The sequence below is a fragment of the Coregonus lavaretus genome (genome assembly GCF_964263955.1).
Source record: "Coregonus lavaretus genome assembly, chromosome: 38".
Classification (NCBI taxonomy): domain Eukaryota; kingdom Metazoa; phylum Chordata; class Actinopteri; order Salmoniformes; family Salmonidae; genus Coregonus; species Coregonus lavaretus.
The window spans coordinates 3,149,573-3,162,094 of record NC_140025.1 but is presented as its reverse complement, the minus strand read 5'-3'; the positions used below and the strand labels follow the sequence as shown (position 1 = coordinate 3,162,094).

Below are 12,522 nucleotides of genomic sequence, written 5' to 3'. Positions count from 1 at the left end.
CTCCCCTCACTGCCCTTACCAGCCAAAAGACCCGGACCCTTCAATGGACTGATACTGCCCTGACTGCTTCCAACAACTTGAAATGACTCTTCACCTCAGCTCCTGTCCTTCGCCAACCTGATCCGACCCTTCCTTTCACCCTGGAGGTGGATGCCTCCGAAGTAGGAGTAGGAGTCATACTCTCTCAGCGGGTGGGAACACCTCCCAAATCACATCCCTTTGCCTTCTTCTCCAGGAAGTTATCAGCCGCTGAGAGGAATAACGATGTGGGGAACAGAGAACTCCTCACCATCAAGCTGGCCCTCGAGGAGTGGCGCCACTGGTTGGAGGGCGCACAACAGTCCCTTTCTTGTCCAAACAAATCATCGTAATCTGGAATATATCAGAGGGGCCAAGAGGTTAAACTCCAGACAAGGCCGCTGGGCTCTTTTCTTCACACGCTTCCATTTTCATATTACTTAAATCCCTGGAAAGAAAAACGTAAAAGCTGATGCTCTCTCCTCCCAGTTTGACCTTCCGACCAGTAACTCAGACCCTACACCCATACTTCCTTCCTCTTGCATTATGGGACCGGTACAGTGGGAGGTTCACTCTACTATACAAGAAGCCCTAACCTCAGACCCGGCTCCTCCAGAGACACCAGCTGGGAAGAGTTACGTACCAGCAGCTGTTAGACCCCAACTGATGCAATGGTGTTCCACGTCCTTGGGGTCAGGACATCCGGGCATTACACAAACCACCAAACTTCTAGCCCGTAAGTTCTGGTGGTCCTCACTGGCATCTGACGTAAGGGATTACGTACTAACCTGTCCAGTCTACGCCCAAACCAAAAGCCCTCGTCATCTCCCTTCCGGTAAGCTTCAACCTTTGCCAATCCCTCACAGACCCTGGTCCCACATAGCTGTTGACTTCATCACTGACCTTCCTGAATCCTCTGGTAACACCACCATCCTTGTCATAGTAGACCGTTTAAAAAAAAATGTGTTGTCTGGTTCCTCTTCCTCATTTACCTAACACCATGGAATTGGCTGAGTGTATGTTCCAGCAAGTGTTCCGTCTGTATGGGATTCCGGAGGACATCGTCTCTGACCGCGGGGCCTCAGTTTGTCTCCCGGGTGTGGCGAACCTTCTGTGACCGACTGGGGGTCGCCCTCAGCCTCTCCTCCGGGTACCATCCCCAAACCAACGGGCAGACAGAACACCTGAACCAAGAAATAGGGAAGTACCTCCGCCAACAATGTTCTGCCTCTCCACACGACTGGAGTCAATATATGGCCTGGGCCGAATATGCTCAGAACTCACTCATGCATTCATCCCTTCGCCTTACTCTGTTTCAGTGTGTACTTGGTTACCAACCCCATGTTTCCCTGGGAGGCGGCGCCTGGTACTGTCCCAGCTGTCGACGACTGGTTTCGGCATAGTGAGCGGATATGGGAGAACGCTCACCGGCATCTGCAGGAAGCCTCTAATACCAAGAAACGCTTTGCCGACAGACGCCGCCAACCTACACCACTCTTTCACCCCGGACAGCGTATGTGGCTCTCTACCAGAGACATCTGGCTCTGCCTCCCCTGCAAAAAGTTTTGTCCTCGCTTCATTGGTCCCTTCAAGATAACCCATCGCATCAACCCTGTCATGTACCGCCTCCAGTTACCCCGTCAGTATAAAATCTCATTGTCCTTCCATGTGTCTCTGTTAAAACCGGTCACCTACAGTCCTCTTTATTCTCCAGTCTCAACCCGCAGTGCGCCCCCACCGTTGGACGTCGGAGGGGAACCTGCCTACGCCATTCAGGCCATCCTTGATTCCAAACGCCTGAGAGGTCGCATCCACTATCTAGTGGACTGGGAATTTTGGGCCTGAAGACCGGTCCTGGGTTCCTGACCAGGACATCCTCGACCCAGAGATGATTCAGGCATTCCACCGTAACCGTCCGGATCGTCCCACTCCCTGACCTCGGGGTCGACCCCCGAACAGACCCACTGGACATCAGCCTCGACGCAGAACGTCGGGTCAGTCCACGACCTTGTCGAACCAGCCTGCCGGACCTCGCCCACGAGGTAGGCGGCTGCCTCTGCTCCCCCGCCCGCCCGCTCCACCCTCCGGTGCCGTTGGGTCGTCAGGAGCCTCCCTTTGGAGGGGGTACTGTAAGGCTCTGTATTTATTTTCTTAGTCAACCTTGTGTTCTTGAACGTAGCCCTGTTTCTTTGTGTTTTTGAACGTAGCCCTGTCTTTCATTTTTGTTCATTGATTTCACCTGTTCTCATTATCTCCTTATTTAGTTCAGTTCATTCTGTTTGTGCCTTGTGAGGTATTGTTCATTTTGACTCTACTAAGCCTTTTCCTAGCTCGTTTGTGAGAACCAGTTATAGCCTTCAGTCCTAGTTTTTGATTCTCCTGCCTGTTTGCCTACCTGTGTATGACCATTGCCTGCCTGTGACCACAATTCCTGCCTTTTGCGAAGGTGAAATAAACAACTGCCGTGCTCTGCGTGTGAATCTACACCTTTTTCTCCCTGAGTATTAGAGAGAGAGAGAAAGAGAGAGAGAGAGAGAGAGACCATAAAAATATATTTATACCCAGAGAGTCCGGTCTCCTGATGAAAAAGGAGGGGGCGCCTACGGGCACATGGCCCTGTGATTAAATTGTCCGGTCGGCGGTGCAGTGAAGGACAGAGAGTAACAGAACCGCAGAGGGAACACCTATAAAGAACATGGCTGTCGTTAAGCAAAACCCCAGAGATCGCTGCAATCAATAAAAGCAAAAGGGGAGAATGCTGCTGTTCCTCAGAGAGAGAAAAACACACATGCACACATATACACACACACACACACACACACACATATACACACACACACACTGACACAGCAAACCGGTAATACTTAAGTCGAGCTGGCCCCTTTAATTTACCAATAAATCAAGGTAAGGGCCAGATTGATCCTACACTCTCACTACCTCCAATGTTACTTTATGACAGTACTAGCTACCGATACACACTGTTTATATTTCTTATAAAGGAAAATATATGTTACTATTTTGCTGGATGTCAGTTTTCCTACATATGTCTTTCTGCATGGACAACAGATAAAGCATGTTCAAAGAAAGCATTGTTTCTATAAAGGGACCTTTCTGTATAGTATACTTGACATAAGAAATTCAATTCAACTCTTACCACGGTTATATATAATATCACTCACAGCTGGAGGCTGAATGTACACAATTATTCAATGAGTTATTTGAGGCTGGTGGTGTCCAAGGGGAAAGTAGAGGACTAACTTTTGAATTTCAATTAGGGGAGGTTATTAACTCAAATTTTGGCTCAGAGCACAACAAGACTAGCCCAGTCCCATTAATATACTGGAGCCAACTCTTCTACCATTGTCACACCATGCATGTTTTGGAGGAGGAGTTAATTGGCCAAATCACAAACAGATTGGAGCAGCAGGCTACAACGAGGCAATCCGAGGCAAAAATTATATCAAATAATATTCTGCTCTGTTCTGGGAAGGGAACATGATTACAAATCCTTTATAGACTGCAAATTGACCACAAGAAGCCCAAACAGACATAATGTTTGACTAAAACATAATCATTTCAAACCTTGCTTACATTTGTATATGATCAAATGTCTCTCCATTAAGTGTGGGAATACTTGGGAACAGATTTCTTAAATTAAAATCACTTGGAGCTGATTTCCTGATGTTTTTACAGTCTTTATGTCCAATAATAAAAAATACTGTCTCTTGTAACTTGTAATCCAGGGATCACCACTGTGCTCACCATGACCACCATCAACACCCATCTGAGAGAGACGCTCCCCAAGATCCCCTACGTCAAGGCCATCGACATGTACCTGATGGGCTGCTTCGTAATGGTCTTCCTGGCCCTGTTGGAGTACGCCTTCGTCAACTACATCTTCTTCGGCCGAGGACCACAGATGCAGAAGAAGCTGGCAGAGAAAGCCGAGAGGGCCAACAACGAGAGGGCAGCCAAATACGACACCAATAGGGTAAGTCTTCATGAAGATCTCTGTCGAGACGCTCTAACTTCTTCAAAGTTTCTTGGGTTTCAGGTTAAGAAGTTATCGGGCGTTATATTTGCAGTCCGCACACTCATACGACGGCAGATCAGAAACTCTATAAATATGGTGTTGTGTTTCTTGTGGTTAGTCTCCTCAGGAAGGAGGTAAAACGTCATCTCTTAAGCTGACTAAGCAGCCTAATAGAGCAAAAACACTCCGTGTCTCACAGTCGGTGAGTCTTGACCAGCGGACACGTCTTTTTTCACTATCTGTCTGACTTGTAGACTTGTAGTCACCATTGACTGACATTACATGTTTGTTTTTTTCATGTCCGCATGAGAACTTAGCGAGCAGTCTGTATGTGTTGCTTGTTACCCAAGTTGTCATCGTCCTTTGTTCAACTTCTGGTTTGACATTTGCACGTCCAATGCAAGTATGCAAGCCCACCAATGTCTGTGTTCCATAGTGGTGCTACAAAACAGATATTGTGCTGTGTAATCCATTCAAACGTTCATTCAAAGTGCCTTGTTCTCATTCCTGCATAGTCTCGTATCTTGATTCTCCAATGTATGTCATTGGTCTAAATGGGTCTATAATGGACATAGTTCCGGTTCTCATCTCACCCATGAACCTGTCCAGAGCAGGACCATCATGTTGTTGTAGCTCCAGATCATACGTCAATCCTCTACTTCTATCTCCAGGCGGAGTCCCACGGTAACATCCTGCTGACCACCCTGGAGATCCACAACGAGGTGGCAGGAAATGAGGTCACCACCAGCCTGGCGGACAGCAGGAACTCCTCCGTCCTGGGATTTGACAACACCAGCACAGGTACCGGCGTCCAGTGCAGGAAGGCGAGTCGGGCCTCGGGTCCTCGCCACAGCCTCGACAGGCACGCCCAGCTCAAGAGGCACAAACTGCGGCGGCGCTCGTCGCAGCTCAAAATCAAAATCCCTGATCTGACGGACGTAAACGCCATCGACAGGTGGTCGCGGATTATCTTCCCCTCTGTTTTCTCCCTCTTCAATTTAATCTACTGGATGTACTATGTCAACTGATTGACTGATTTTAGGGTTAGGTGGTGTTATGATTCTTTTTTTCTCCTTTGTCATTGTTGTTTCTTTTTTACGTGACAGGAAATGTTTTGCTATCGAAAAACAAAGGACTGCCTCTATATAACATGGACCAAATGCTTTGACTTCTTTGTTAAAGATTTTATATTTGCAGTCATACTTAAATTGTGGATTGTGGTGGATTGCTACAGAACTATGTACAGAACTACGTAGACAAATACACACACTGTAGGACTGGGACAATATACTTCCCAGTCTTTTTGCCCTCTCTGCAGTTTGATAATGGAGATCTTTATACCCAATTCAATATGTGCAATTTGCAAAAAATAAAAGGTAACCCTAACATAGGTTTTTTCAAACAAACCCAAATAAAATACAAATGTTATGTAATGTATAATGCATATACACAATGAATTGTAATGTATAATTATGAGAATTTCATAATTTAATATTATTTGTCATGAATGTGGATCAATGCAAAAAACAAATACTCATGTTTTGTGATGCTTGCCATCTTTATCACGTATATATTTTTTGTCTTGGTCAGATAATATTTTTCAGGTTCACATACAGTATTTGCAGATTTTACAGTGAAGTAGTCCTGTTTATGTATGTCTATGTACAGTGTATTATTAGTATTAGTATTCGTATTAGTAGTAGTAGTAGTATTATCATGATCATTATTATCTTTATTATTACATACTGAACTATACCATTTTAACATAGGTGCAAATTAAGTGCAAATTAATGTCTACTGTTGAGGGTTGTAATATCTCAGGTTCTGGATTTTGCTAATTGGCATCCATTACTTCTTCAAAATCCTGTCAAACAATTGAAATTGGAATATTGATTGGTAATCTAGACATACCCACCGCTGCACTCAATGAATCTGTCATGGTTCACATCTTTTCTACCTGATATTGTGACAGCATGACAGGATTACACTCAGTAAATTGACGGCATTCCTTTAAATCAGCTCCATCTTTGATAGCTGTTGAACTCTCCTGCCAACGGCCTTGTGCTATATACTGAATAACATGTCTTTGTGAAATATTCTGATATTTTTGTAAGGTGTAACGTTGACTATAACTACAGTATATTAACTCCCTCTCTTGTGCACTAGCATTGTAGAAAATAGATTCCCTCTGTTCACAACATTCCATGGCAGGGTTGCGGGCTTGTTTGGTTTTTAGTCTTTGACTGATCTTTACTGCTGAAATGACCTCCAACTGTAAATATAATGTATATAACAGATTTGATGTGTGATCATTTTTATTTGGGGTTGTCTAATTAGTTGTCTGTTTTATAAGACAATGTGAAATACAGATTTCTGTCCTCTTTAAATGCTTGAAAATCTATTGAATGAACATATGGGGTTGATTATATTTTTTTGATTCCTTTCTTCAGATTTATAAGCAATGAATGCCATGAGAGACTATCTATCAAATGCACAGACAATATAAATAATACAACGAAATGCATCATAAATCAAGGGTATTGCGAACCACTGATACCAGTATATCATCCATTTCTATATTTCTATAATCTATTCTGCACAGTTATCATAGAAGCAAATAAGATGTATTAGTCTCTCAGTATACAACTGATGCATGAATGCTGTTCTACAGGGCAAGGACAACGAGCCATAATCATTAGATTGTAACAAAACATCTAACACATCAAATTAGGAAATGCAATCAACGGCATGGAAGTAGCTAACATTTATTTGGTGAAACATTGCCATTGTTCATATCATGCTGCTCTGGGTGAGAGAACATGCCAAGATGGCACTGTCTCTTGTTTCTCTATGCATGTTGTATTGCATGAGTAGTGGCGATAAATAATAACTCTAACCCTATCATCTTAGACCTGTATCGCACATTACAAGTACAGTTAAAGAGATTGTGATAAGCTGCCATTCTCTGGTTGGTTATAGAGCAACCAATCATATCCTGGGGTCAATGACTAGGATTCACAACGACAGTCTTCAAATATGCATAACACATTTATACATGCGTAAAGGATAAACCGTGCGCCCATGTATTGTACCATTACCAACTTGCAGCCAATAGCTTATCATTTTGTAGTGACGTATCTCTGGTATGTAAATATGCTTTGCTACTTGATCATTAAGCTTGTTGTGTGTTTTGGGTATGAGTGATAGGATGGTAGAGTGTGTGTGGTTACATATGCTGGCCTTTAACAGTTACAGACCCTGGGGTTTTCCTCCCCTTCTCTACTGTGTAGATGAGGCAGTGCTGGCTTGGTCTTGGTGTAAGATGAATAATATCTCTTGGTCTTGGTGTAAGATGAGTAATCTTTCCCGAGACGTAAAGACTTGAGTTAGCCCTTCAGAGCTAATGCCTAGTCTTTAGCTCAGAGGGCTAACACAGTCTTGTGGCATGCAGCAGACCTGGGTTTGAATCCCGGTCAGTCACATTGGCATATTCAATCTTACACTGTTTCATGCATTAAGTGCACTCATCATTGCTGGCTTCTAATGTTGTCTGGCCCATTATGGAATGTCAACATGTTCTGTACTGCCATAAATGTATTTAGATATAGATATCTGTGTTTATATTTTTCTCCCTTATTTCTTTAGGTTATAATGTTACTCTATTAATGAAACAATATCAATTGTATAACAGTAATATCTGGTTTTTCATCCATTCAAATCCATGTTTTCTGTAACATATCTGTTATATGCTATAGCAACAGGATGAACAATGGACAGACTTCAAAGACAACATTTCTTGTTCCTAATGCATTTCTGTTGAATGATTGAGTCTAGACAAAGCTCACTAATTTATGATTTATATGTCAGGTGAGAATAAACAAATGATTATCAGTATTCCTGGATTGTGATTAAACTGTATTTATCAATGAATATGTGTGTGTTGGATGTTCTGATACGCCTTCGGTGACTTTAAATACACAAAATAGGTGTTCATAGCCGTATACACAGTGCCTTCGGAAAGTATTCAGACCACTTTACTTTTTCCAGATTTTGTTACGTTACAAAATTGTTACGTTAAAAACATTAAATATTGCATTTACATAAGTATTCAGACCCTTTACTCAGTACTTTGTTGAAGCAACTTTGGCAGTGACTACAGCTTCGAGTCTTCTTGGGTATGACGCTACAAGCTTGGCACACCTGTATTTGGGGAGTTTCTCCCATTCTTCTCTGCAGATCCTCTCAAGCTCTGTCAGGTTGGATGGGGAGCATTGCTGCACACCTATTTTCAAGTCTCTCCAGAGATGTTCGATCGGGTTCAAGTCCAAGCTCAGGCTGGGCCACTCAAGGACATTCAGAGACTTGTCCCGAAGCCACTGTTGCGTTGTCTTGGCTGTGTGCTTAGGATCATTGTCCTGTTGGAAGGTGAACCTTCACCCGAGTCTGAGGTCCTGAGTGCTCTGGAGCAGGTTTTCATCAAGGATCTCTCTGTACGTTGCTCCGTTCATCTTTCCCTCGATCCTGACTAGTCTCCCAATCCCCGCCGCTGAAAAACAGCATGATGCTGCCACCAACATGCTTCACCATGGGGATGGTGCCAGGTTTCCTCCAGATGTGACGCTTGGCATTCAGGTCAAATAGTTAAATCTTGGTTTCATCAGACCAGAGAATCTTGTTATGTGGCTTTTGGCAAACTCCAAGTGGGCTGTCATCTGCCTTTTACTGAGGACTGGCTTCCGTCTGGCCACTCTACCATAAAGGTCTGATTGGTGGAGTGCTGCAGAGATGGTTTAAAAAAAATCAATTTTAGAATAAGGCTGTAACGTAAAATGTTTTATACTTTCCAGAGGCACTGTAACTGCATTTTAACCCTCACAGTGTACATATTAACTCTCAAGGCAGTGTGGTTTTTTAACACTCAAAAGGGTTAATTTAACACTAGATTGGTGGGACTCGTGTACACTGAAAGTGTTACATTTAACACTGTCCCAGTTTAATTTGCTGTGTACAATTATGACCTTCGACAGCAATCATGTACTGTAGGTCTGTGCCTCCTACAAATTGGTATTCATACTGTAGTGCATGTCCAAAAAAAAATAAATGCTTCACATTCTGCCTCTCCCACTTCCAGACATCCAGCTTGATTAAAGCAAAGGCCCTGGGCCATGACCTACAGTATAAGTTGTCCATTACTCTGAAGTTGGACCTGCCAGACGTACTATAATTTTATCAAAGTAAGGAACCATCCACGCTATAGGTCAGCCTGCCTGGGGGAAAGCCTTATGCAGCGGCACAGAACCAACAACACACTTAACTCGTATGGCCACCAGGGATTAGACTAGCCATAAAGTGCCCCAAAATCAACAACCCATTGCACAACACAACCCTTTCCCTTCAAAGTCATAGTAAGTATGGCATCAATGAATCATAGAGTATTTGACTCCACCTCCTGAATTTATCATACCATACTGTTACTAGTAAGGCCAATAGGGTTTTGTATGCCGAAGTGCAGCCTACTCATTGTGGTTTTCGCCAACAAAACAATACATCTAAGGAGACATTGAGATGTATCCAATAAAAATCACTCATACAATGTAGGCAATATAACACGATGGAGTCATAACTGTTATGACTCTGATTATTACCAGTACCCTTATGGGGCAAGTGTTGTGATTGTGGGGGTTGCCATAGAGTAGTCATATGTTGTGCAGGAGGTGTGGTTGATAAATTGGTTGTAATAACATGCTGAGGGAAAATGATTATGTATTTCCTGGAGGGGATCTCAACCCAGCATTAGAGTGTACAGCTGTCAGAAAGGTGATATTCAGGCTTTGACTAACCAATAGGCACCATTGGGAACTAATTCCAACTTTTCCTACTTTTATTACACCAATGACCAACCTCATTTGATCCGTTACTATTAGGATTCTACAGATATTAATGCACTAATCCCATGACAAAATACAGCCAATCACAAGCACTCTACGTTGTGATTCAACTTGACATAGTAAAGGTGTATAATACCTCATTCGCAGTAGTTTCAAGAGTTAATCATATACAGTATGCAATATTTATCCACCCTAAGGTACAGTGAGTTTCTGCGACTACATATAGACTGTGGAAATGAATTTCTTCGCAGTCTACCAGTTCTCGCAGGTAAGAACCAGTAGTGCATATTAATAATTACATGGGAAACTGCTGCGGTAGGCAGTTCAATCCCCAGGCTTCAATAGAACCCTTGGGTTGCTCATGATAGATTTGTATACTTTCTTACTTAAAACTTCATAATGGGATCCATGGATCTCGATCCCAAAGTTCGCATTACGTAACATACCATTATTATTATCATCTAGAAATAACAGGATTCAGCACTTTCAGCAGGCAGAGGTATGGTAATTTGCCCACACAGTTTGTTTCATGAAATAATGATCAACACATCCAACCCTGGATGATAATCCTGTATTGTTGAAATAAGGCATACTTTCTTTGAGTCACCCACAGTTAGTGTAGGATACGGCTACTTCGTTTAATTTCCACCTTATCCCCATACAGTACAATCTCTTCTTCTCCCTTATTTTCCCTTCTCTTCTCTCCAACTTCCATGCTAAAGAAAATGGTGTTCCCACTTATGAGAACACTAATCATTTCTGCCAATCTGAGCTGCCTTCAACATTTTAATTCCAGATCTTTTTCTTGGAATTCACCTCTCGTTGACCTTGTGATACCACCTCAATACTTCTTTGCAAATCACCTCGCCAACACGAGAAGAGCCAACCCAAATTCCATTACCAGCTGGGTTGCTGTTTCCAAAGCCTGCGAAATGAACTGAACTCAATTATGGACATGTCTTTGGGGCTTGAGGAAATAGTGCAATTCTCTGTAACAATATCCCTTGCAAGACGTTGAAACGACTCCTCCATTTCCTTTGTTAAATAATCGTAGGTACAGTACAAAAAGTGACATTCTTGTCTGTTTCTTTCCAAGTCGTAAACCATAGAATGGTCCTATGTTTGTGTACAGGCAGCTTACTTTTACTGACCGTTCACAGCCTTTCCTCTTGACCAGAACACCCTGGACTAATCCATTGATCTGCTAGATTGACAATGCCTGCTTTATACCTCATTCTGTTATCTAATTCACAATCTCACACCAAAGTTTACCTGGCCCTTCATCAATCAATGTGACAATATCCAAGTGCATCAAACACAGATATGTGTGAATGCAAGAAGAGTCAAGCCAGTAGCTTGCAGGGCACCAGATAACAGCAAAGCTGTTTTGAACCACAGGGATCACTATCCAATAAAGCTTGAAAAGCTAAAAACATGTTGTTGGCCTCGTAGAGAGAAGTCCTCATCTGGCAATACAGTACATGGCTTGTCACCAAGGGAGTATGAACATAATTACATTGAGAGCATGAGAGGAAGCTGTGTTCGCAGTCCTTGCATTATCACATAAACCCATGAAATGGTGGAAGAAAACATTTTGCACTTGAAATTACATGAAATTGCCATGAATTAGAACACAAATTACAACGTCTACGCTTCATCTATGCAGTTGTTAAATGCAGGGTTGCCTCTGAACTTGGCAAGAGATTGTTCTATCGTGAGGTGTTTGAGATGTTGTTTGTCATGCTGTCAACCTGTTTCTTGCAGATTTACGGTTTAGGGTTTCCTATATTCACTGTTGGAAGTGATGGCTCAGGTAAGTCACCGGTTATGACCTCCATATGGTCAATATTTGTTGTTGTGTCTGAAATAGCAGTCTTGTCGTGACATGTCACAACTAATCACAACATTACAGTTTCCTTGAATCTAGGGTCCTTTCTAGTTTGTTCATTTTTATAGGCACAAGGGGGTATTTGGAGGGATGACAGACATATTGTGACAGATGGCTGAAATGTTTGGCCTCGGAAAGTCACAGAAACCACTCTAGAGGTCAGTAGACCCCATGCTGTGGAAGAAAAATATCTACTTCTGAATCTACCCCAAAGTTTGCCCTTCACCATTATCTCCTTGAAAAAGAGACCCAATTCCAAATCCTACCTTTAGTCTTATGTTTATACTAAACAAGACCCCATGGATCAAAAAATGAATTGTGTAAAGCATTTAACATCAAAACCATTGTCTCACATCGCGACGGCCATCTGCATGACTCTTGCGCTAACACCGGACTGTCGAACAAATAGAATACACCAGAGACACATCTCATTTTTTGTTCTACATCATAGCTTGAAAGAGATGGCATAGAACAAGCTGCACCAATTAAACCAAATTGGTAAGAGTGCATTCATATTGCTGTTGTATATTTTGGTACCTTGATGTTACCTGTGCATGTTTTAGTACCTGAAAGAGCCTCATACAGCTCATAGGCTTTATTCTGATAGGTTTTCATTCAAATAAGCCTTCTTTTATTTGACTTCTTTGATTCTCCCATTTAATTTGATTTGGGGGTGTTTCTGTTTTGCGGGACGC

General features: G+C 42.6%; 1 protein-coding gene across 2 annotated transcripts in view; it reads left to right on the top strand.

Annotated features, from left to right (window-relative positions):
- The window catches only part of gabrb3 (gamma-aminobutyric acid type A receptor subunit beta3), a gene marked incomplete at both ends in the record, with an annotated part of 47,343 nt that extends 42,264 nt beyond the window's left edge, over nucleotides 1-5,079 (top strand). For both annotated transcript variants that reach the window (XM_084155528.1, XM_084155529.1), the window contains 2 exons: nucleotides 3,762-4,009; nucleotides 4,723-5,079. In XM_084155528.1, coding sequence (XP_084011654.1) covers nucleotides 3,762-4,009; nucleotides 4,723-5,079 — 605 coding nt within the window. The remainder of the gene's footprint in view (nucleotides 1-3,761; nucleotides 4,010-4,722) is intronic.
- Between the last annotated feature and the right edge of the window lie 7,443 nt (nucleotides 5,080-12,522).